Source organism: Wallemia mellicola, assembly GCF_000263375.1.
Source record: "Wallemia mellicola CBS 633.66 unplaced genomic scaffold WALSEscaffold_2, whole genome shotgun sequence".
Classification (NCBI taxonomy): domain Eukaryota; kingdom Fungi; phylum Basidiomycota; class Wallemiomycetes; order Wallemiales; family Wallemiaceae; genus Wallemia; species Wallemia mellicola.
Window position 1 is genome coordinate 194018 of NW_006531959.1, and position 22575 is coordinate 216592.

Below are 22575 nucleotides of genomic sequence, written 5' to 3' on the forward strand. Positions count from 1 at the left end.
TTCGTACAAAATAAAAATCTACATTCTATCAGTCTATCTTTTTAGCTGGACTGCCATTATATTTGTCCATCCAGCTTAATGCATCTTTAACAACTGTGTCGCTCAATGCAGTTGGCTTGTCTGCCAACATGACGTGATTGACACCTTCCATTATTTTGAGACTTTTGTCACCTTTACTGTTGTCAGTCCGGCCTATGAAGTTTACAGAAGCGTCACAGAGTGTAACCCTATCAGCGTCGCCGTGACATATACGCAACGGGACATTCAATTTCCCGACGTCTTTGTTTATATTCTCAATACCAGTCAAAAAAGCCAAACCTGTTCCAATACGCAATGCACCTTGGTATACACGAATATCACTCAGGGTTTCCTTGATAATCCGCTGATCATCTGTCTTGAGTGTTCCGTCCGACTTTATGAAAGGAAGGTGTCCGATAAATGAAGCGAGAGTACGTGCAATAGTCTCAATTATCCAAGGTGGTCGCACTTCAGGCGATATACCAAGCATTGGTGAGAGAGCATATACACCTGAAAGTTTAGGTCTATCCTGACTAGTTAACACTTCAGCAGCTGGGTATTGTAATGCATAGCTAATTGCCAAGAATCCTTAAGAACATATGAGTATATTCCATAGTTTAATAGCTAGATATCTCACCGCCTAGCGAATGTCCCATTACGAAGACTTGCTTATTTGGTGGATGGACATCTTTCATAACTGACGCGATAGCTTGTGTAAGAACGTTGCAAGAAGGCACAAAAACGTGAAGACCAGAAGACCGTCCGTGTCCGGGTAGATCGATAGCGATAACACGATAACCTCTAGCAATGAATTTTCTAGCGTTAGCTACCCATTTACCACCATAATCTGCATATCCGCTATAGTAGTATGTAAGAATAACTCAAGTAGCTTTGGCCGCTACATACTGAATCAGTAATAAATCTGCGTCGACGTCATTTGGCTGTCGGCCCGTTTTCTCAAATGTTTGAAATGTAACCCAGTTATCATGCTCTGCTTCAAGTAGTTCACGCTCATGAAGATTTATCGCATGAGAGTCGCCGATCGCGTGACCATTTCTAGTGATGTAGAGTCTTCTTCTCGTCGTTTTTACATCCTTGTAGAGATCACTATGGCTTACTTCATAGGTATGTGACGGGGGGAGAAGATAGCGTCCGAATGTAGGATCCTGTGGCTTGAATAGACCAAGACTCTGAAATGGTGGCGCTAGTATGTCTAAACTGATTAATAATATATCCTGGAGTACTATTCCACACACCTGAGAGCGTTTTGAGGAACATTCTACTTGGGCTAACCCTCATTCTGGATAATTAGAGGTATGAGTCGATAAGAGTCAATCACCAAGACACAAATTGGAGCGAATAAATTGTCATGCATTACGATAAGCAAATAAAATCTCAACAAATGCGTGTATAGTTGTTATTTATAAAACCCTAGTCATTACGTAAGCAATCATTATTGATAACGCAATCAAAGTGTCTTCTTCCTTAACGTCAATGAGCACATCGTGAGTAGGAGGAGAGGATGTCAGGAACGTCTTAATTTCCGATAGTTGGGTGACTGTTGTAACTACTTCGACTTACGTGCGTTCTTATAACTGCAATTTCGCATTTATTCATATCATTTCCTAGATAATCGGTGCAAAAGTCCTAAATGCGAGTTTAAAACAGAGTGGAACTAAATATCCTCTACTAGTCCTCACTACGGATGCTTTATCTGATGCTGAACAACAAGAATGCCGAGATGCTGGTATGGAAGTAAAACTGATCGAGCCACTTTTGTTAGATACAGTGGCAGCTGGAGATTTTAGAGCAGCGTGGGTTTAACTCGAACCTTAAACACATCTAAAACCCTATAAAAAGGTTTGCAGAAGCTGGTAACAAACTTCGGGCTTTTGCTTTAGTGGATTATGATGTGAGAGATATCTATTTATTAGACTATGAATACAACTCTTACAATTTTTCTAGCGATTGGCCTTCCTCGACGCAGACACTCTCGTCTGTCGCAATATTGATTGGTTACTCGATACGGCCGACTTGATCGATGACGACGAATTGGCGATAAGCTTCGCATGTACATGTAACAACCGCAAGAAATCATTCTATCCGGCTTCATGGTGAGTGTTTAGTGCCTTTCGAACTTCATTAAAGACTTCAGGACACCTGAGAATTGCGGTCATAACAACATTACCTATAGTCATTCCATACCACTGACGAAACTCACCGATGACAACGTGGCAGTTAATTCGGGAGTGATGGTATTCAAACCAAGCACACGTATATGTAATCTTATAGAAAACTTCATCTTTAATAACCAAGACCTCGTTCAAACTTATGTGTTCCCCGATCAGCAAATTTTGCAAGATGTTTTCAGACAACGAATACGTATTTTACCTTGGAAGTTCAACTCTTTGAAAGTTCTGAGAGTATGTCACAAGAATTTGTGGTATAATGATGAATCAAATCGTGACGTTCATATGTGAGTTTATGCTTGACATTTGTTTTCTCAGTTAACATCTCACAGCGTCCATTATATCCACGAAAAACCATGGAATAAACGCTGCAAGTCTGTTGCATACCCTAATAACCTCCCCGATTGGCATGAAGTAGATGTCGATCCGACACATGCTTGGTGGTGGCACACACACGATAATTATCTATAGACTAATGATGCTATATATTAAAAAGTATTAAGTGGTAGATGTTGTGCTAAATGTTGGAATATGCTGTTGACGGGGCGTAATCTCACTATCTTCTGGATCACCGAATAAGTTCGATGCTTTGGATCTTGGTGATAATCTACTTGTTTGTGAATTTGAGAAATGGTCCGCTAAACCACTAGAATATGGTGTAGGAGTTTGACTCAAATCGTAAGCATTCATGAGGTCAGTTGTACGCGGTGTAGTACCGTAGTTCACACCGTTGTACGTTTGAGAGTTATTGTTGGAAATTATGGGAGCATTATCGTCTCTAAATGTGCTATTTGGCGAATGACTAGCAAGTAGATACCTTGCAGGCGATAAGCCTATACCAACTTTCGTGAATGATGAGTTTGACCGACTTGTCCGAATGCGTTCAGGTGCACTACCGAGAAGGGGTGTTAGTGTCGTATCTGTTGATTGATTTCTTTGCGGACCATCCTCAATACCAGCGGATAAGTTCGAAAAGTGGTCACTTTGAGGGGCGCAACTAAGGAAGTATACACCACAGAAAGATACTGTTAAGCCAGATAACAAAATCAAGTAAGGGAATGTTTGAATATCTTTGAAAAGCATGGATGAGCCCAGTATAACGGATATAGTGAAAAAGATATATTGTATTGGTATGACGATCTGTGTCTGATTAAGATCTGTAAATCACGTCCACACTGAACTTACCTTTGAATCAAATTTGTTTAATGCCTTATTAAGGAAATGTACCTGAGCTGCTGCTGTGATTAGGAGAACCGATAAAGCCAGGTATGCGACTTTATGGCGGAACGCATCTGCAAAGTTATGCACTAGTAAGCTACTCAGAGCTTTAGTAGATATAACAGTGAGACCACCAAAGAGCGCGCAAATGGATACATCAATAGTCACACTCTTTTGTCCTATTGGCTTGTTTGATAAACTAATAAGACCTATGATCGCGATGAGCAAAGATACTACGTAAATTTGGAAAGTTGGATGGGTGATCCCCTCTAGTAGTTCCTCATAGTCAATCTTGTACTTTGTCAATCGTGATTATTGAGTTTAAGATCAAACTCACTTGTCCGTCTCTATTTTTATTTGACGCAATCAAAACAAACGCGCCGATGATGCACAAACTTGATCCTAGTATTTCTTGCAGTCCAAAGTGTTCTTTTAAAAGTAATGGAGAGAAAAGACAGTTGGCTACAAGTGCAACACTACCAAGTGGTGCAACAAGCGGCGCAGGCGATAATCCATATGCTATAAAGTTACTAGACTCTCCCAAAGTGGTAAGCCCTAATCCAATCCAAAATGTACCACTTTTGAGATACTTCGCGTCATTCTTAATAGCTTTTACGACTGAATCCCTCAAGTTTAACAGTAATAGTTTTAGAGAATTGTCAGATGTAGGTTTAATTGTCGCTCTATCATCATCTTCAGCAGGCAGGACTTCATCATCTCCAGTTCTATTAACAAATGTAGTACCAGATTCAATTTCAGAAGACGTTATCTGCAAATGCGATAATTTCTGAAAGTTCAGCCCTAACGCTATGACGATGTTTCCCAATAGTGCCAAAGTTACTCCTATTAAATTGCCTTGCATATCATCACCGTTGATTAGAAGAACTACAAAAAGGCAATAGCAGGAAAGGGAAATATCATAGTACGATCTCTATACACTTAACTATATATAACTATCGGAGCACACATAACGGATCGCCGTCGGAAAGAAGTCACCCGCATATAAATTTTTCCGTTTACTATTAATTGGTGTGGCTACTTCCGTTTAATATCACTATCATGGATCCATACAACAAGCCACAAGGACCTTCACCACATTATTCACTTTACCAACGTGAATTGTTCGCCAATGGCCCTGAAGGCAAATTGCCGTCAATTAGTTCACACCCCGAGAAGTAAGTCAATAAAGTTGTCGCGATAGACTTCTTACGTTGATTAGATTGCAACACGATGCGAGAAAGAACTTAACTGACAAGGGTTACTGGTATAGCTCTTCTAGTGAGTGATATCATCGTCTGAGCGATAACACAACTAATTTTTATAGACGCTGGACTAGGTTGGACACATCATGCTAACAGGGAAGCTTTCTACAAACATAAAATTATCCCTAAAACGCTCCAAGACACAAACACCAGAGATCTTACAACTGAAATTTTTGGTCACAAGATTCCTGCGCCTATTATGTTCGCTCCTATTGGTATAAATAAGATTTATCACCCTAAAGGTGAGCTCGCGGCTGCTACAGTTGCGGGTGAACTCGGTCTTCCATATTGCTTGTCAACAGCTGCGAGCTACTCAATTGAGGAAGTTGCAGAGGCACATGAGAAATCTGCCTCTAAAAAGAATGAATCAAACTCTGTTAATTCATATAGCGGTAGCAAACGAGAACTTGAGACATCTGGTCCACGTTTCTTCCAATTGTACGCAAGTCAAGATAGTGATGTTACTGAGTCCCTCCTCCGCCGTGCTTGGGCGTCAGGATTTGATTCGGTGATGATCACTACAGACACGCCTCAGTTGGGATTGAGAATGACCGACACAGATATAGCTAACTACGCCTTTTATTATGGTGACTTGGGTAATGAAATGGGTCTCAGCGATCCTGTATTTATGAAGAAGTACGGCGATGATCTTAAGAAAGACTCATCACGCTGGATTGATCATTCAGTTTGGCACGGTAAACCATTAACGTGGGAAAAGGTTAAAGATATATGCAAATTCTGGCACGAATTGTCTGGTGGAAGACCATTTGTTTTGAAAGGTATTCAATCGGTAGAAGATGCTGAAACTGTTAGTTTGGATGTTCTTATGTGAAAATTTTGACTTAATTTCATCATAGGCGTTGTCAATCGGTTGTGACGGTATCGTCGTAACGAATCATGCTGGTAGACAAGTTGAAGGTGCAGTTTCTAGTCTAGAAGTCCTCCCAGACATAGCCAAGGCTGTCGGTGATAAATGCACAATTCTTTTCGATTCAGGTATCAGAACAGGTAGCGACATCATGAAGGCGATTGCATTGGGTGCACATGCTGTCATGATTGGCAGAATGTGGGTTTGGGGCTTGTCTGCTGGAGAAGCTGGTTGCAGACACGTAGTCAGATCACTATTAGCAGATCTAGATATCAACATGACAGTTAGTGGATATAGGAGCTTGAGAGATCTAAAGCCAACCATGCTTAAATATGATCCAAATGGCCAGCTGCCAGCAGGGTTAGCTGAACCATCGATCATGTAATGAAATATAACAAGATTAATAAAAGGGAGAACAAATGAATGTTGTAAAATCAACTGTAATTAATGAATTTTCTACTTGTTTTGATAATTGTTTACTTGCTGTCTCGAACCGTCAGGAGGATGTCAGAACATAACTTGCTATTTTACGCTTATGCAGCGCTTGGTGTACAAGCTGTAGGCAGTGTATACACAGGCAGCTGGGGAGCACTTAAGGTTCGTCTTATTTCTACAGATCGCTCAACTGACGACACGTAGACACCAAAAGCTACAAAGAAAGCAATCAGGGAAGCCAAAGGCGAGGAAGAAGATGACGAGGACGAGAAAGATGAAGAAGTCGCAGAGAAGTTAAACGCTGGCGATGCGAAGATGTTCCCTATTATCGGCAGTGCAGTACTCGGATCACTCTTCCTGATAGTGAAGTACGTAAGCAAAGAGTACTTGAATTTGTTATTAGGCTGCTATTTCTCCCTTATTGGTGGATTCGCAGGTGCAAAATACCTCGACAGCGCATTCTACAACCTTATCGGAACCAGTTTGTACAACAAGCTGTTCCCAAAGTGGAGACTTCTCCTCGTTAAAGGAAAAGAAGGTAAGTAATGATGTATTGTTAGTCTTTAATACTTAAGATATCTCAGAGGAAGCACGTTTCCCATTCACAGCCTCCTCCATTGGTTTCCTCGTCGTTTCACTAGCAGCGTCACTTTCATACCTCTACTTTGAAAGACCATGGTACTTAAACAATTTCCTTGGCTTGTCCTTCGCCTGGACAGGTATCAAGTTGATAGAATTGGATAGTCTCAAGACAGGCGCTATCCTCCTCTCAGGATTGTTCTTCTACGATATATTCTGGGTATTCTTCACACCAGTTATGGTTTCAGTAGCCAAAGGTTTAGACGCACCAATTAAGTTGTTGTGGCCAAAAGACGCTGGTTTATCATTTATCGCTGAATTAGCACAAAAAGCAGGATACGAATGTGAATGTCTCTCAAAGTACCTCTCAGGTGATGCTCCTGGATTCACTTTATTAGGTCTTGGTGATATCGTCTTACCAGGTGTTTTTGTTGCACTTTGTTTAAGATTGGATTTACATTTAGCAACAGTAAGACATCATCAACAACAGAAGCAAGGTTTCCCACCAACTGCATCTGATAAATTCTGCAAACCATACTTTACAACTTGTTTAGTTGCTTACTTTTTAGGTTTGTTAACAACTGTCGTTGTTATGCACAACTTCAAAGCTGCACAACCTGCATTATTATACCTTAGTCCTGCATGTATAGGATCAGTAGCTATTGCTTCCTACATCCGTGGAGAATTCAAGGAAGTTTGGACATGGACAGCTGAGGAGGACAAAGAAGATAAAGCGGAAGATAAGAAAAGCAAGTGAATGTAAATAGAGATATAATAAATTATTAAAATTATATAACAAGGATAATTACACGACGCTTATGATTCGTCCATCTCTTGTTCTTGTTCATCTTTTGCTACTTGATATTTTGGATGATCTTCTGAATGTAATCTTAAAACCTCTTTGTACCAATTATCGAGATTATTGTTCTTAATTAGTGATTCCAATCTTGCATTTTCTTCCTGAAGATCACTCAAAATAGCAGCAACTTCATCTTGTGGTAATGAGGGGAAGCGGGCGCTGAGATCTTTCTCGCTTAACTTGTTAAATGACTTCTTTGGTGAAAGGAAAAGTGCTTCTGGGTGATCATTCTCGGATGCCAACTGAATAGTAGCATATAAAGCAGATTGGCGGAGGTTATCTCCCAACTCGTTATCATTCATACCAGTGGTGTTGTTAAGCATTGGCCAATCATCACGCAAGTAAACCCTTCTCCAAATTGACTTGAGTGATGAATGTGCTCTCCTATCCGGTACATCTTTTGCTCTCACGCATACATCAATCGCTGATGCATAATCTGTCACTTGCTCCAAGAAGTTATCCTTCAATGTTAATAAATCGACCAAATCTTCAGCATTGAGAGCTTTGCCATTATATAAACCTCTAATTAAATTGTGGAAATGGTTGATCAAATTTGGTAAATTCAATCTAGATGCTACCACATCTGTAATCTTTGCTACTTTTTCTTCTAAGTCCAACATGTCGATGTTTTCACCTGTTTCTGATAACTGAGTGCCAAACAATTCGAGGAGCTTTCCATGTATACTTATCAAATCAAGTTTATCGTCAGTCGCTTCAATATCTTGCTGAGCTTGAGTGCTCTCGAACGTATCAAGGTCTAATTGTGCAATATGTGAAAGCTTGCCCAAACTGAGTATGAGATGCTTTGGTGCCAATTCAGTTTCTTTTGATGACTCTTTGATTAAGGTTTGTGAAGCATCGATGTATTTGCCAGCAGACAAATCATGCATCCAAGCAAAACGTCCATTATCACTTTGCTTGAAGAAAGCTTGTAATAGATCACCATATGGCTGTTCATGTTGGAAAAGAGTCCATAATTTGCCTTTATTAAGTTGTTAGGTATTATGGATTGTAATTATACTAGAAACTCACCATTCTCAACATACCACTTGTACAACTCGAAGCCGAATTGCTCTTTGTACATGTCAAGGTAGTACTTTATACGCTCCATACTGCCGACATTAACATCTGTGCATAGTTCAGTGAGTATACTAAATGCACGATGGTTCTCTGCTAAATCAAACGCGAAATCAGCTTTACCGATAGTGACTAATGGGTGGATCAAAGATGGACGAAGATTGCCATTGAACTTCTCTAACAATACCGCCAATTCTTTTTCGGTTTTGCTTGATGCTTTGAGATATTCGATACGATCTTCGTACGATTCGATAGTAAGTTCAGCAATTGAACAGAGTTGTTGGCGTAATTCTTCTTGTTCTGATTGTCTAGTGAGTAACTTCTGGGTTGTCTTAGTGTTTGGTGCATTTTGATAGTCTTCTGGATTATCATCAATACTTGATCCCAACTCTCTTGATCTATCCCTTAACAATTTCTTTGTGCGATCGTATGTGGTTTCTAATACGTTCAACATTACAGATTTCGCCATCCAAGATTCAAATCCTCTCGTTGACTTATCCAACCCGTAAATTTCAGATTGCTGCTGACGTAGCTTGAATGATGGTGAAAGTGTTGCAAGAATATATCTGTTTGATTCTATAATAGTCTTGGATCTCTTTTCGATACCTGGGTTTGATTCGAGATATTCAATTACCAATGCATTCATTCTATCTATAAGTACGCCAATATCCTTAACCTTAGTGATTTTAGAATTATCATTCTCCGTAAAATATACCAACTCACCTTCGTTCTGAAGAATAATCTGACAATGTCTTCATTTACTTCTTTTGAACCACTCATGTACGCTTCTACGGAAGCCAATAGCAATCCTTCAGTACCACTTAGGAGTATATTAGTCGTCGTCTGTTACTTCAATTCAAACCTACGCTTCTTCTGAGTTTTCATGTAACCATAATTCGTTAGCAGCTACCAATTTCTCTGCATCATCGCAAAGTTGTCTACGAGTGCTAGGAGCGAGCTTGCCCAGTAAACCATTCTCACTGATAAATTGAATAAGTTTGTAGCATCTTACTGCTCTATCATTGATTTGAGCTCTTAGGTCCAAAATAACCGGCATATTTGTTGATCTACTAGCGAGAATATCCTTACTGACAGATTTAGTAGCTTCTTGCAAGTCACCTTCAACGTGTCCATTAGGAATAGCAAATGAGATTGGATTATCTTGCTTATCACCATAGAAAATGGCTTGTTCAAGTCTGCTCTTCAGCCTACTGGTTAATCTCGTAGTTGGATCGATTTGTTTTTTAATATCAGCTTCCAACTTCTCCAAGTCAAGTTGAGTTGAAATTATACCACCATAAACAGCGAATGTATAAATAGATGCTTTCGTTGATTCTAACACTTGAGAATTAGATGGTGAAGCCAATGCACGTGTTGGATCATTGGTTATACCAAAGCCAATAAATTTGTTATTGAGTGGGTATTGAAGTGGTAACAACATTGAGTATTTCAAACTTTCAACTAATGTTGAGATCAAGATCGCGTCAGAGAAGACAACAAAGAAAGCAGGTCCACCTTCATAAACTACCAATTTTGGTATAGAATAAGGACGTGGATCTAAGTGAGCTTGGTAGTTCAATTCTTGAATCTTTTCAACACTCCAAGGTTGTGTAGGATCTTGCGTATGAACAAGCAAACAGAGAGCATACGATTGAAGTTGGTCGCTATCGTTCGTTTCCTTATTTGGTGTGATGTACGATACCAAGACAGCCAATTTACCATCCTTGGTGACTGCACCGTCTAACATTGATACTGATAGTCTGGCTTTATGAATATCAAAACCGCTACCAGGTATAATTCTATCGGCTATGGCGTCACGAATATGGTATTGGCCAACAAATTTAGAGGCATTGCTAGAAGATGCGGCTGCAGATGCGTAACCGATTGACCAAACTTGAACAGATCTTTCTCCGATAGCAAACAAGTCCCTTGAACCGAATGAATCAGGTTGTGAGAGTGTGAGTGCAGCAAATTGTTCAGATGTAGAGTAAGCGCCTGATGAGAACAATCTTGCAAAGACACCCCTCGTGCGTGGAAATGGTCTGATAATTGGATATAAACGACCTTGAGAAGGAGCCAAAACGACATGCTTTAGATTCGTTAATGAAGTCGTTAAGATGTAATGTGAGGGATCAGATTCAAATAATCCAGTTACAGTTTCACCATCGGATAAGTCGTTGAGTTGACCTTCTATGAACTTGTCTACACCTGAGAGAGCCATACCGACGTGTTCCCAAAATCTATAAACACCATTTGGAGATATAAGTAGGAGTCCTGGCTCGCGACTGGTAGCGGGTGAAGTGAGTATCGCTGCAGGGAGCGTATAAGAGGATCCTAAGTTTGCTTCTCCAGAACTGTGGATTGCGGATGGACACGGGAATACATAAGCTGTAGGGCTAAACAAAGCACGCTGTAATTGTTAGATTGTATAAAAGGTTCATGAAATACTCACTTTGGCGTAATTCCATACGAAGCATTCACGCTGTGTTAAAACATACGCAAATCCAGACGCAGAGTCTATGTATGAGTTCACAGCGTCTGTGTATAAATCTATATCTATCGTTCAGGAGATATCCTAATATTCTGATACTACTGACCTGTATTGACGAGTGCCTGGCTAACTTGGGCTGGTAAACTAGCGTATACACTCAAATCGACGTGGTCATCTCTCGCCAGCGTCGCTCCTGGTGGAATATTCGTCATACGTCGTCGTAAGAAGTCAAGAAGGAAGATAGCGATAAATTACAAAAAGCGTCTATATAATTGCTTAACGGATATTTTAAATGCAGGGTAGAGAAGGGATAGTTGTGATTTCCACCATTCTTTTGACCAGTTGAGGTATCTCGCTTTGTTAGCTTCTGACTGGGGTTTGTTAGGGGGAGGTATAGACAGTGAAGTTACTCACCCAATCCATCCAAAACTTCTGCAGCAGCACCTGTCGCTCCTCGCCCTGTGCATCTCCTACGTAGGCTTTCATAGCTTGCTCGCAGCGTATGTTGTTATCTGACCAAAACCGCTCGTTGAAATTATCTAGCCTACGCCTAGAGAGATCAAATGATAGCTCCTCTGCGCTATATTCATAGAAATTGTTCGTCGGCTCATATGGATGATGATTAGGTTTGCTATCTTCATTGGTGGCGTATCTAACAGGTCTAAGATGGGAATGTACAGACGACGGTCCTACTAATGTTGTTGGAATTCCTGCTTTTGTGGTTATACCCCTTCTAATAACGGTGAAGTTCATCGTTCTACCGAAACAACCATGGCATCCCTTACGCCTGCTAGCCAATCGCCGCTGAACGTCAATAATTTCCTGAAGCAATTAAAATGGTGTGTATACTGCTCTATACATTACATAGTCTGTTAACAACAATAAGGGTCGTCACAGGTTCGTTCCTTGCCTATATCACTGATCTACGGGTGAATTTGTATGCATTGTTGATATCTCATGGCTGGCCATCGTAAGTCTTATCCTATACACATGCTAGCCGTCTAAACCGGCGATAGAACACTCAGCAAGGTCTCAATTGCTTTGTTAGGATTAACGACATTGTTGTTCTTATATCTACTAATATGGTTACCGTATATTAGAAATACACTCCCTGATTACCAGCATTGGAGCAGCGAGGCTCATACGAAGTCAATTATACCTGTAAATTAAACGCGTCATTAGATCTACAAAACTAACCTATCTTAGATACTAACCTTATCGATTTTGATCGGATGGTCCAGCTTATTTATTGCATTTGCATCCGTGCATTCCATCATATTCTCTTTCTTCATTAGTAAGTCTCATCTAACGAATATAAACTTACTTAATCCGTTCCGCAGCTTGTTCAGTTTATTTACTTGTATTCGGTAGCGTCGGTCTTATTCCTACAAAAAGAAGACTTCCTAGTAAAGAAATGTAGTTGTTTTCATTCATAGATATGAGAAGTATGTTTTATTTGTGCATACGCTTTTAATATGTCAAATAACATCATGACATTGTGTTCTTAGTGAGACATTACTTGTTGAATCTTCTTCCAAGAAGATTTTAGTCCCGTTAAATAATATGAGGACGCCGAGTCTTCTGTCTACTATCACAATATGAGCGGAACCACTTTACCCACAACAGAAGTAATACCAATACAGCCGACACTTGTCCGAAGACGCACCGAAATTTGATCCAGATTCCACTGCAATAGTGTGTGAAACTCTAATATAAAGACATCTGATTGAAGCAGGCAAACAGGCAGGTACAAAACTAGTTGTGAAGCCAACTGGATTGATTATTTTGTGCTCTCTGCTCTTCTTCGCGATCTTTATAGTAGGATACGCAACATATGAACGTAGAAAGTACAGAAAACAATACAATAGGCGTATAAAGTTATCTCTTAGGAGAACTTAGTTGGTTCAGCAGAATTTATCGCTGTATTATTAGTTAGCATTCCTTATGACAGCATGTAACATATCTGAACATACCTCTTGGTTTTGCTTCGTTTGTCTAGCAGCGCCTCGTTGAGTTTACCCTCTTGTTTGGCTTTGGAAAGATTCTTCCTATCACTTGCTGTTGTCTCCGCTGCTTTTCCGTAAGCTTGGAATCTACTTCTATTGGACTATTAGAGACGATTGGAGGAAACATTATGAAGCTTACGTATGTTGCTCCTCGTCATCTAAGCTGATATCAATACCGCCAGCATCACTCAATTTCTTAGCTTGCCTGAGTTTCTCGCGTTCACCTTCATATTTGTATTTGGCTTGTACCTTCACAGACCATGTTTCTCCAAATCCTACAGTATCGCTATCTGCTCTGAGTACAATGTTACCACCAGCGACCTCATCCAAGGAGAGGAATTTATCGTATATTGACATCCAAGCTATACTACTATCTTGTTGTATAATTGGTCTCCACTGCTCATTTGGACCTCTAGCTTCATTCATGGCTGATACACTACCGTGCTTATCTGCAGCCAAGAACTTCCCATCCGGTGATCTAAGTGTTATGGTGTCTGTACCACTCAATCTAGATGCTACCCATACACTGGCAACATCGGATGGCGTGAAGCCCTCAATTGATTCGTTAAGTGAGTGCATATGCGGTTTAGAGAGCGTTGAGTGGAAATTCAGAACAGAAGGCCCTTGGCTATGTAGTAGTACAGTTGGACCATTTATATGCGTCGAGTCTGTTGCTCTAACCCAGGCTATTGTGTTCTTAGACTACATTATAGAAGCAGCTGATGACGCACCAGTAGAATCAGTCGGTTCGCTTAGAGAAACACTTTCCTCCTTCTTCACACCCCCAGTAGTAGCCTTCTTCTTCTTCTTAACGGGATCACCTTTAAAGTGCAACTTTTTGACCATCGGTGTCGCTGATAAAGACGAAAGAAGATATAAAACACAAAATATACGACAAAATATACAATACAATACATCACAATACACACCACAAACATAATAAAAGCTGCAAATTGTTCCAAATGTGAATAAAAACAGATTTATAACGAGGAATACATTTATTCTTGGTAGTCTGGACGAAGCTTACGAACTTCCTTACCAGCTCTCCATACTTCTTGGTTGTTGATGATTTCCAATTCCTTTTGAAGGTCTTCTCTGTAAGTTGAACGACCGTTGAATTCCAATGAACGTCTAGTTTCAGTACCATCTCTAACGGATTCGTAGAGGGCTTCAAATACTGGCTTGTTAGCTTCGTAGAATCTTGGTGCCCAGTCCAATGCACCTCTACGTGCGGTTGTTGAGCATGCGTTGTACATGTAGTCCATACCATATTTACCGATCAATGGGAACAATGATTGAGTTGCCTCTTCGACAGTTTCGTTGAATGCTTCTGATGGTGAGTGACCGTTCTTTCTCAAAACTTCGTATTGTGCTAAGAACATTCCTTGGATACCACCCATCAAGACACCACGTTCACCGTACAAGTCAGAGTAGACTTCCTTTTCGAATGTGGTCTCGTAGAGGTAACCTGAACCGACGGCAATACCGAGGGCCTTTGCCTTTTCGAATGCCTTACCGGTGACATCTTGGAAGACAGCAATTGATGAGTTGATACCTCTGCCTTCCTTGAAGAGAGTTCTGACGGTTCTACCTGAACCCTTTGGTGCAACGAGGATGACGTCGACATCCTTTGGTGGAATAACACCGGTGTCTTCCTTGTAGACAACGGAGAAACCGTGTGAGAAGTAGAGGGTCTTTCCTGGCTTGATGAGTGGAGCAATATCCTTCCATGTTTGTGATTGTGCTGCGTCTGAGAGCAAGTTCATGATGATGGTACCTCTGTCGATAGCTTCTTCAATTGGGAAGAGTGATTCACCTGGAACAAAGCCATCTTCGATAGCTTCCTTCCATGATTGACCATCCTTACGTACACCAACGATGACCTTGATACCTTGGTCTCTTGCGTTAAGGCTGTACATAGTCAGAAACCGTCGAATACGGAGAATAGAAGACTCACGCTTGACCGTGTCCTTGTGAACCGTAACCAATCATAGCGAGGGTTTCGTTACCGAGGATTTCTTGGAGTTTGCTACCTTGGTAGTCGCTACCTGTTTATTGAATTGTGAGCGACGTAAGACGGACTAAGGAAGTATCTCACGTTCGTAGACTCTTTCTACACCACCTTCCTTGGCGAAAACGATGTCTTTTATACCACGGGTAGCTGCTGGCTGAGTGTGTTGTCAGTTTTGTCTATGAGTCAACTGCGAACCCACGATAGCAACGCGTTGTGCGACAGCTGGTGCAGCTCTGTTGATAGTGCTAATAGCACGTGTTTGGCGTGAAGCAGCTCTTAAAGCTTGTCTGGCGATCATTGTATGATGATTGTAGGTGGAAGAGAAGACTATGACTTGGAAAAATTAAATATTCTTAGAAGAAGTTTAAATTGTAAGATAAACTATAAAATTGATCTATCAATTAGGAATAGTTTAATATACTACATTTGTATTCCCTTCAAGCCAATTGGATGGTCTACTCTCCATTAGTTTGGTCCTTTCGGCTTCGTCGAGCGAACACCCAATATGATAGCTCAGAGAGTGATATGAGACGTGTGCAAACAATACCACTATCAAAATATATTCCGAAAAGTTAATCCCAGGAATCCTGTTATAGCGTCTTCCTTAGTGTCAGAGCTGGAATGTCCAGAAATGATGACTATACAAGGCACATTTGATTTTATTACTAACTCAAAGGCTGTTATGCCATCAAGTGCTTTAAATTTACTATCGTAGCTATTTCCTTATTGTAGTGCCTAAAACGAAATAATAAACATCGGCAACGGTGTTAGGAGCTAAGGAATATAATTCATCCAACATTTTCTGATTGCGGAATACCGACGACCTCCTGACATATCGTCGTACGGAGTTAAGATTACGTTAGCGAGAACGTTATCTAACATTTATAAAGTCATCGGATTTCAACCTTTAACTACAACAATGACTCTTAAATTACAGAAATCAACATTAACGACAGCAAAGTACGGAAAAGACGGTGTGAAAATACTGCGTATTGTGCGAAATGATCAATGGCACGAAATTGCAGAGTACACTATTACAGTTCTATTAGAAGGTGATATATCCGCTTCATACACAGAAGCAGATAACTCAGGTATGTCGCAATTTCTATTGATAAACATAGAATTTAGTATGACAACAGTAATCGTTACTACGGACTCAATAAAGAATACGATAAATGTATTTGCACAAAATTCTCAACATGTACTCCAACCGGAGACATTTGCTTTAGAATTAGGCTTACATTTCGTCACAAAATATTCACATATTAAGAAGGCGCACGTTGATCTTTTGAAACATCGCTGGACACGTATTTGTCCGACGAGCGAGAATGGTCAACCACATGGACATAGTTTCAGGCGAGATGGAGATGACAAGAGAGTCGTAAACGCAATCGTCGATGCAAGCGGGGGTGTAGATAATATCACGATAGATTTGAAAGCTGGTTTGAAAGATGTATTCTTGCTCAAATCGACGGGGTCTTCCTTTAATAACTTCATTAATGATGAGTTCACAACTCTTCGAGAGACAGACGATAGAGTCTTCAGTACCATCGTCGATTGCAGTTATTCGCTGGTAATTCCACAAGCCAACAGCAGGTGTTTCACAATTGCAGATGTAGCTAAGACTCCGTTAGACGATATCGCAGAGAGCGTTCGCAACGTCACGCTCGACACTTTCGCTGTTGATTTTAGTGAAAGCGTGCAAACGACACTCTATACCATGGCAGAGAGAATAATAGAGCAGAATGACTTAGTCAAAGATGTCAGCTACAAATTGCCAAACAAGCATTACATTCCAATCGATTTGACATTCTATCAGGAGAAAGGAGCAACGAATGACGTTCTCCTTCCTACTGAATTCCCATCTGGTTTGATAACCGCTACTGTATCTAGGGTCTAATGCATTTATTTTCTATGGTTACAGAGTGGAGTTAGTGTGCACATCTACAGCATCACTGTCCTCTTCTAGTGTATCTATCAAGTTCGTTAGTGTTTCCCTAATCTCATCGTCTATTTCCTGCCGTTCCCCAGATACAGGAATATATGCAAGATCATAGGAGCTTAGTGTATATCCTTTTTCAATGAGGCTCTCAGCCACGCGAGTTAGTTGAGATGGATCCGTGATTATCTGTGTGACTCTTTAACAAGAATAATATCGACAAAGGTATCAACCTACTTCAACAAGATTGTGATCCTTCTGTACTATATCTTCACCACCTGCGTCAATAGAATCTTCAAAGAGTGTATCAAAGGAAGCACTATCTTGTAGTTCGAGATTGATAACGCCTTTTCGAGAGAATAAATAACCACAGGACGCCATTCTACCACCGTGTTTGGCTAGTATTGTCTTGACTGAATGATTACATCGCGTTACGTTCGCAGTTTGACATTCAATGATAAGACCAACGTCGGCTAATAAAGCCTCATAAGTGACGCTATGGCCTTTATCGACTGCACCAGCGTCACCTCTCTTTATCGCAGCTTCTATGTTATCTTTTGGGACGGACAAGCTTCTAGCTTTAGCGAGTGCATTCGATAGTCTTGCGTTAAGTGCAGGATCTGTAGCGCCACCGCCTAGTTTGACAGCAGCTGAGATATCCAAAGCCATTTTTGCGAAGACTTTCGAACGAGCTTTATCAGCCGCGCCTTTATGATGTCTGATTTTGCTCCATTTGTTGTGTCCACTTGGGAGTGCATTTGTGCTAGAGAATGATCTAGTTTGTCTAAATATTCTCGATATCATCACCGTTCGAGTAGAAGCTATCTTCTTGACACTCAACTGTCAAGTTTCTAGTAGAAAAATGCCACGCGTACCCCATAAATCTCATCCTATAGGATTTCCAATTTATTCTATGGCATTTATATCTCCTCAGAGGATCGTATTAGGCGGTGGTGGTGGATCATCATCAAAGACAGGCGTAAAGAACAAGCTAGTGACGTATGATATAACATCTGAGGATATTTCTACCCATTCGACTTATGAATTGCAATCTGGAGAGGATTGTCCAATGTCGATTTCTGTACCATTCACAGTGAGCAATACCCAGTAATAGCGGTTTAATACTCAATTGGCCTACAGAATAAGAAATATTTACTAGCTGGTATAAACTCATCACAAAAACCAAACAACAATTGTAGATTATTCCAAATCACACAGGACAAACTCGAACAAATCGTCGCGAAACAGACAATTGAAGGCGATAACATCGAAGATTACCAGCGCATCGCTGAGATATCACCATCTTCTCAGGTCGTCGTCGTCGATGGTAAAACTTCAGAAAAGAAGACCTCCTTACATGCCTTCAGCTATCCGGAGATGGAAACACTCTTTGATAAAGCTATCATAGTTGATGGCGACATTCTCAGCGTTAGCTTTAGCAACGATGGCGCTCTTCTCGCAGTAACGACATCGAAGAGTGTCTTGATGTACTCTTTCGTATATGACGAGAAGAAGAACAAAGTTACAACTAAAGTTCTGCAAACTATTAGTGACCCACTTGTTCAGAAAACTTCCGGAGCTAGCTTCAGATTTGCAAAGTAAGTGCTAACATCGTTCATACAGTATTCTAACGCAGTCTAGATTTGGAAAGGGAATACACGTCGGTAGACTCTACACGGTCACTAATAGCGGACCTCCACAGAAGAAGAAGGGTGCAAGACCTGGTTTTCTCACTGTTTGGGATACAAACACCTGGAAGGTCATCAGGACTGTCACGCTAGCAGACAAGCCAGTCACAGCATGTGATTTATCGTGGGTAATCTGAGGTAAATTTATTCTAGCTAATACCGTTGAAAGAGAAGACGGTCAATTAATCGCATTTGCGAGTGCGGATTTGAGTGTCGGAATAGTGTCAGCTAAGACGTTAGCAGTGAGTGTACAAGTTTTTAAGTAATCCTTTTGACACAAAATTAGCCACTCGTTCGCATTCTCTCAGCACACTCATTCCCAGTAACTTGTCTCTCGTTCGACCCTACTGCAACGGTATTGGCATCCGGTAGTCCAGATAACAGTCTGCGCCTGGTACAAGTACCGCAGGACTTGGCTGCAAGTGGTAAGTGTACCATTGATATGAATAAAACATTTCTAAAGACATTAATAGATTCAGCTCGCGCATTCGTCCAAGCGCTGGTTATAGCAATATTAATCGGCTTACTAGCGGTACTGTTACAACTATACCAAACAAAGTGATACCAAAATCGTAAAATTCTGTTAATAAATTACAAACTAGTCTACTGTCTCGCAAATGTGACCTTAATCGGCTTATCAGATTCAATTTGATAGTTATTGAGAGCGTCTTTAGCGACTGATGAGCTCGATTCATCCATGTATTCAACGAAAGCAATGTCTGGTCTGGCGGGGATGACACGCACTTCTGCCAAATTTGGATACTGACCGAAAATCTCCTCGAGCTTTTCTTTTGAGGTACCACTTGGGAGGTTTTGGATGAAGAGGATGACGTTTGGTGGAAGATACTCGTCTGGCATTTGTTGTTGTTTTTGTTGGGCTGCTTTTGTTCCTTCATCTCTTTCAGCTGGCTGACCGGCTTTGACCCTATTAGATTTCATCAACCTTATGTAATTCTCCTTGCGTTTGAGTGCTATAATGGTGTGAGTGATATAACAATTAGTAAGCCACTACCCACGCTTAGCTTCCTTACGCTGCTGAAGATGCTTCTCCAGCTCCTCGGTGCGCTTCTGGCGACGGAAGACAGCGTCTGCGTTACACTTCGCAAAATCAACTTTAAGAGGCTGGCCGTAAAGTGGAAAATTCTGCGTATCTGTAAGAGCCCTTTTGGCTACATGTTTGTTATTGAAAGCTATAAACGCTTGTCCACGCATCCGTATGTTTTTGTGAGCGACGACATCCAAAACTTCGCCAAAATTGCTATACAAATTCCTTAGTGATTCTTTCATAGTCGCTAATTTAACGGTTTCATTCAAATTTCTTACGTAAATCGTTTCATTCTCGCTACCATCGAGTTTCGCTTGAAGTGCTGGTTGAGGTACGTCGACTTTGTTTATTTGAGTACTCGTTTCTGACGGCTGTTCTATTTGCGTATCTGTCGTTGATATTTCTGCTTTTTCTGACATAATCTGATGATCGTTCGAGAGAAGCAGTGATAGAAGGGAAATAGAGATTGTTATAGTTATTAAATGATTGTCTAATGTATTACTTTTAATGATATCCAACTACAACTTCTTATATATAACCGTATATGGAAAACACCTCATACGATCTATTATCATGCATAGTTTAGATAGTCAACCTATAACACTACACGGCGATAGTTAGGAATGTACGTCCCCTCAATGTCCATGTGTTTAATATCTAGGAAAGCCTAGACAATCTCGACAGACGCGCAGATTTCTTTCCAAAAATGGTTGACTTATGATTATCACTATGAAAGTAATAGCGGCCTTGATGATATTATCAACGGCCATAGCTGCCACTATAGAGTCTACCTGTAATGGACATGCTGAGCTCTGCGAGAGGAAATACTCGAACGTAACATTCATAGGTGAGTTTACCGTATGAGTAAATCTAAATTCTAACCAGTTAGGCGCTCACGACTCTGCTTTCATTGGTAACTCACCTATGACAAACCAAGATTGGAACGTCACATCGCAGCTCAACCACGGTACCCGTCTCCTTCAAAGTCAAATACACAGAAAGGGTAGCGCCTTGCAGCTCTGTCACACCAGTTGTATTATATACGATGGTGGATCTGTATTAGATTACCTCAAGGAGGTTAAGACCTGGCTTGATAACAATCCACGCGAGGTCCTCTCAATGTTGTTCACGAATAGCGAGTCTATTGATGTTGAAACTATCAGCAAACCATTCAAGGATTCAGGCTTGTTGGATATGGCTTATATGCCATCATCATCAAAATTATCACTTGAACAATGGCCTAGACTTGGTGAACTCATAGAGCAGAACCAACGTGTTGTCATATTTATGGATTATCATGCTGATCACTCTAAAGTCCCTGCGATTATTGATGAATTCGACAATATATGGGAAGATCAATATAATGCGGTCAACGCTAGCTGGACTTGCGAGATGGATAGAGGCAATGACCTTAGTTCTATGTATATCCATAACCATTTCCTTGATAAGAAGGACTCTTTCTTAGGAACTGAATATTTTACACCCGATAAAGATAAATTAACAACAACAAATGCAGCTACCGGCGAAGGATCATTAGGACAGGCGATGGTCAATTGCATAGATGCACATTCAAGGGCACCGAACTTCGTTCTTGTTGATTATGAATCCTATGGAAACGGTAGCGTTTATAAGGTAGCTGCAGAAGCCAACTCAGTTGCATACAACGATAGAGGAGACATACATCCACCTACAGCAGCCGAAATGGGTGAAAACAATAGTAGCGCATCCACATCAAAATCAATCACCTCAATCACATCAATCACAGCGGGAAGCTTTGTATTTGTAATATTAGCAACGCTTTTGACATAATAAATGATTTAAAAGAGAACATTACAATAAGGGAAGGAGAATGATTAGTTTCTATGCAATAACGCAACCTTTGTTCTTCTTTGAGTGTCTTGCAGGTGGCATTAAAACGACTCTGATTGCTTCATCGAAGACAGCTTTCAAACCTAACTGGGATTTCGCTGAACATTCTAAATAACGGACAGCTGAAATTTCCTTTGCAAGCTTTGAACCTTCTGACCAGCTAATAGGGTTCATACCCCTGTCTGCTAATCTTTGAATGGTCAATCTGTCATTACGAAGATCTACTTTTGTACTAAATTAAGTCTCATATTAGAGGACGAAAATCTGAGACAAATTGTTTAACTCACGCTACTAGAATTATTGGTACATTTGGTGCATGATGTTTGAGTTCAGGTACCCACTGTGGGTATATGAGATGATAATGTAACTATATAACATCCCACTCACTTTGTATTTTACATTTTCAAGTGAAGTTGGGCTAGCGATTGAGAAAGCGATGAGGAATACATCCGTCTGGGTGCGTCAGCGTACATTCGGAGGATATTAGTTACCCACTTGAGGATATGAAAGTGGTCTCAATCTGTCGTAATCTTCTTGACCTGCTGTATCCCACAAGCCGAGTGTAATAGGATCACCGTCGACGATCACATTAGCGCTGTAGTTGTCGAATACTAAGGGGTAGTTATAGTAATTAGTATATCATGTAAAGTACCTTACCAGTTGGTACATATTCTCCCTTTTAGTTATTTCAGCATTATAGCTTATAGTTTGATTATCCAACTTACAGGGAATGCACTTTATTGGCTGTGAGTGGATAAAAATCGCAGAAATGAATACCTACTTCGTGGTATATGAAATTAATAGACAAGTTTTACCTATAGGTGTACCGTTAGATAATGTACACTGACCCATTAGATTCTCGACCAACCAACTGCACCATCACCAACAACGACGCATCTTGATAAACTATTTAGATAATACAGGCATTAATACGCTCAGACTTACTTCATAGATCGACCTCCTGGCATTATTGAATGTTATGCCTCTATGTGATGTTAAGCGTTAAAGACCAACAAGT

General features: G+C 40.6%; 16 protein-coding genes across 16 annotated transcripts; 7 read left to right on the plus strand and 9 right to left on the minus strand.

Moving 5' to 3' along the window:
* Nucleotides 1-13: 13 nt before the first annotated feature.
* On the minus strand, nucleotides 14-1317 carry WALSEDRAFT_56148 (alpha/beta-hydrolase; the record flags this gene model as incomplete). Its single annotated transcript, XM_006956182.1, has 4 exons — nucleotides 14-606; nucleotides 656-876; nucleotides 925-1231; nucleotides 1275-1317. 4 exons carry the CDS (start codon nucleotides 1315-1317, stop codon nucleotides 29-31), a joined length of 1149 nt encoding a protein of 382 aa, XP_006956244.1. The 3' UTR covers nucleotides 14-28.
* Nucleotides 1318-1512: 195 nt separating this feature from the next.
* On the plus strand, nucleotides 1513-2678 carry WALSEDRAFT_62240 (nucleotide-diphospho-sugar transferase; the record flags this gene model as incomplete). The annotated part of the gene is made up of 7 exons (XM_006956183.1): nucleotides 1513-1523; nucleotides 1569-1599; nucleotides 1648-1832; nucleotides 1879-1930; nucleotides 1984-2132; nucleotides 2174-2494; nucleotides 2540-2678. The coding sequence occupies 7 exons, from the start codon at nucleotides 1513-1515 to the stop codon at nucleotides 2676-2678; spliced, it is 888 nt and encodes a 295-aa protein (XP_006956245.1).
* WALSEDRAFT_42729 (DUF803-domain-containing protein) lies at nucleotides 2662-6025 on the minus strand. Its single transcript, XM_006956184.1, has 3 exons — nucleotides 3763-6025; nucleotides 3393-3716; nucleotides 2662-3347 (listed from the first exon to the last, which is right to left on the minus strand). The coding sequence occupies exons 1-3, from the start codon at nucleotides 4285-4287 to the stop codon at nucleotides 2706-2708; spliced, it is 1491 nt and encodes a 496-aa protein (XP_006956246.1). The 5' UTR covers nucleotides 4288-6025; the 3' UTR covers nucleotides 2662-2705.
* WALSEDRAFT_31072 (FMN-dependent alpha-hydroxy acid dehydrogenase) lies at nucleotides 2719-6019 on the plus strand. The gene is made up of 6 exons (XM_006956185.1): nucleotides 2719-3347; nucleotides 3393-3716; nucleotides 3763-4600; nucleotides 4645-4703; nucleotides 4750-5495; nucleotides 5545-6019. The coding sequence occupies exons 3-6, from the start codon at nucleotides 4485-4487 to the stop codon at nucleotides 5938-5940; spliced, it is 1317 nt and encodes a 438-aa protein (XP_006956247.1). The 5' UTR covers nucleotides 2719-3347; nucleotides 3393-3716; nucleotides 3763-4484; the 3' UTR covers nucleotides 5941-6019.
* A 27-nt stretch (nucleotides 6026-6052) lies between the features above and the next one.
* Nucleotides 6053-7421, plus strand: WALSEDRAFT_31073 (peptidase A22B, signal peptide peptidase). Its single transcript, XM_006956186.1, has 3 exons — nucleotides 6053-6152; nucleotides 6195-6528; nucleotides 6575-7421. Exons 1-3 carry the CDS (start codon nucleotides 6060-6062, stop codon nucleotides 7324-7326), a joined length of 1179 nt encoding a protein of 392 aa, XP_006956248.1. The 5' UTR covers nucleotides 6053-6059; the 3' UTR covers nucleotides 7327-7421.
* WALSEDRAFT_62244 (hypothetical protein) lies at nucleotides 7386-11208 on the minus strand (the record flags this gene model as incomplete). The annotated part of the gene is made up of 6 exons (XM_006956187.1): nucleotides 7386-8410; nucleotides 8461-9181; nucleotides 9229-9325; nucleotides 9372-10915; nucleotides 10958-11055; nucleotides 11103-11208. 6 exons carry the CDS (start codon nucleotides 11206-11208, stop codon nucleotides 7386-7388), a joined length of 3591 nt encoding a protein of 1196 aa, XP_006956249.1.
* Nucleotides 11209-11247: 39 nt separating this feature from the next.
* WALSEDRAFT_62245 (hypothetical protein) lies at nucleotides 11248-11749 on the minus strand (the record flags this gene model as incomplete). Its single annotated transcript, XM_006956188.1, has 2 exons — nucleotides 11248-11367; nucleotides 11411-11749. 2 exons carry the CDS (start codon nucleotides 11747-11749, stop codon nucleotides 11248-11250), a joined length of 459 nt encoding a protein of 152 aa, XP_006956250.1.
* A 6-nt stretch (nucleotides 11750-11755) lies between these two features.
* WALSEDRAFT_59268 (hypothetical protein) lies at nucleotides 11756-12437 on the plus strand. Its single transcript, XM_006956189.1, has 5 exons — nucleotides 11756-11835; nucleotides 11883-11966; nucleotides 12013-12157; nucleotides 12203-12290; nucleotides 12337-12437. The coding sequence occupies exons 1-5, from the start codon at nucleotides 11768-11770 to the stop codon at nucleotides 12414-12416; spliced, it is 465 nt and encodes a 154-aa protein (XP_006956251.1). The 5' UTR covers nucleotides 11756-11767; the 3' UTR covers nucleotides 12417-12437.
* Nucleotides 12438-12938: 501 nt separating this feature from the next.
* Nucleotides 12939-13686, minus strand: WALSEDRAFT_14949 (hypothetical protein; the record flags this gene model as incomplete). The annotated part of the gene is made up of 2 exons (XM_006956082.1): nucleotides 12939-13089; nucleotides 13142-13686. Coding segments are annotated over 2 exons (696 nt in total), but the record flags the coding sequence as incomplete, so codon positions are not given.
* Nucleotides 13687-13949: 263 nt separating this feature from the next.
* WALSEDRAFT_31078 (ketol-acid reductoisomerase) lies at nucleotides 13950-15854 on the minus strand. The gene is made up of 4 exons (XM_006956190.1): nucleotides 15216-15854; nucleotides 15101-15170; nucleotides 14960-15050; nucleotides 13950-14913 (listed from the first exon to the last, which is right to left on the minus strand). The coding sequence occupies exons 1-4, from the start codon at nucleotides 15312-15314 to the stop codon at nucleotides 14001-14003; spliced, it is 1173 nt and encodes a 390-aa protein (XP_006956252.1). The 5' UTR covers nucleotides 15315-15854; the 3' UTR covers nucleotides 13950-14000.
* Nucleotides 15216-17807, plus strand: WALSEDRAFT_59270 (uricase). The gene is made up of 3 exons (XM_006956191.1): nucleotides 15216-16107; nucleotides 16156-17144; nucleotides 17193-17807. Exons 1-2 carry the CDS (start codon nucleotides 15936-15938, stop codon nucleotides 16914-16916), a joined length of 933 nt encoding a protein of 310 aa, XP_006956253.1. The 5' UTR covers nucleotides 15216-15935; the 3' UTR covers nucleotides 16917-17144; nucleotides 17193-17807.
* Nucleotides 15929-17807, minus strand: WALSEDRAFT_59272 (DUF28-domain-containing protein). Its single transcript, XM_006956192.1, has 3 exons — nucleotides 17193-17807; nucleotides 16153-17144; nucleotides 15929-16104 (listed from the first exon to the last, which is right to left on the minus strand). Exons 1-2 carry the CDS (start codon nucleotides 17757-17759, stop codon nucleotides 16935-16937), a joined length of 777 nt encoding a protein of 258 aa, XP_006956254.1. The 5' UTR covers nucleotides 17760-17807; the 3' UTR covers nucleotides 15929-16104; nucleotides 16153-16934.
* Nucleotides 17808-17814: 7 nt separating this feature from the next.
* WALSEDRAFT_56155 (WD40 repeat-like protein) lies at nucleotides 17815-20267 on the plus strand (the record flags this gene model as incomplete). Its single annotated transcript, XM_006956193.1, has 7 exons — nucleotides 17815-18048; nucleotides 18096-18553; nucleotides 18579-18767; nucleotides 18813-18885; nucleotides 18930-19068; nucleotides 19117-19614; nucleotides 19660-20267. 6 exons carry the CDS (start codon nucleotides 17818-17820, stop codon nucleotides 19203-19205), a joined length of 1179 nt encoding a protein of 392 aa, XP_006956255.1. The 3' UTR covers nucleotides 19206-19614; nucleotides 19660-20267.
* On the minus strand, nucleotides 19174-20363 carry WALSEDRAFT_42742 (RNA-binding domain-containing protein). The gene is made up of 2 exons (XM_006956194.1): nucleotides 19656-20363; nucleotides 19174-19586 (listed from the first exon to the last, which is right to left on the minus strand). The coding sequence occupies exons 1-2, from the start codon at nucleotides 20105-20107 to the stop codon at nucleotides 19247-19249; spliced, it is 792 nt and encodes a 263-aa protein (XP_006956256.1). The 5' UTR covers nucleotides 20108-20363; the 3' UTR covers nucleotides 19174-19246.
* WALSEDRAFT_59275 (hypothetical protein) lies at nucleotides 20341-22568 on the minus strand. Its single transcript, XM_006956195.1, has 10 exons — nucleotides 22503-22568; nucleotides 22426-22454; nucleotides 22339-22372; nucleotides 22283-22292; nucleotides 22215-22233; nucleotides 22053-22168; nucleotides 21945-22010; nucleotides 21845-21897; nucleotides 20611-21789; nucleotides 20341-20558 (listed from the first exon to the last, which is right to left on the minus strand). Exons 1-9 carry the CDS (start codon nucleotides 22523-22525, stop codon nucleotides 21549-21551), a joined length of 591 nt encoding a protein of 196 aa, XP_006956257.1. The 5' UTR covers nucleotides 22526-22568; the 3' UTR covers nucleotides 20341-20558; nucleotides 20611-21548.
* On the plus strand, nucleotides 20439-21497 carry WALSEDRAFT_14675 (PLC-like phosphodiesterase; the record flags this gene model as incomplete). The annotated part of the gene is made up of 2 exons (XM_006956074.1): nucleotides 20439-20535; nucleotides 20578-21497. 2 exons carry the CDS (start codon nucleotides 20439-20441, stop codon nucleotides 21495-21497), a joined length of 1017 nt encoding a protein of 338 aa, XP_006956136.1.
* Nucleotides 22569-22575: the final 7 nt, after the last annotated feature.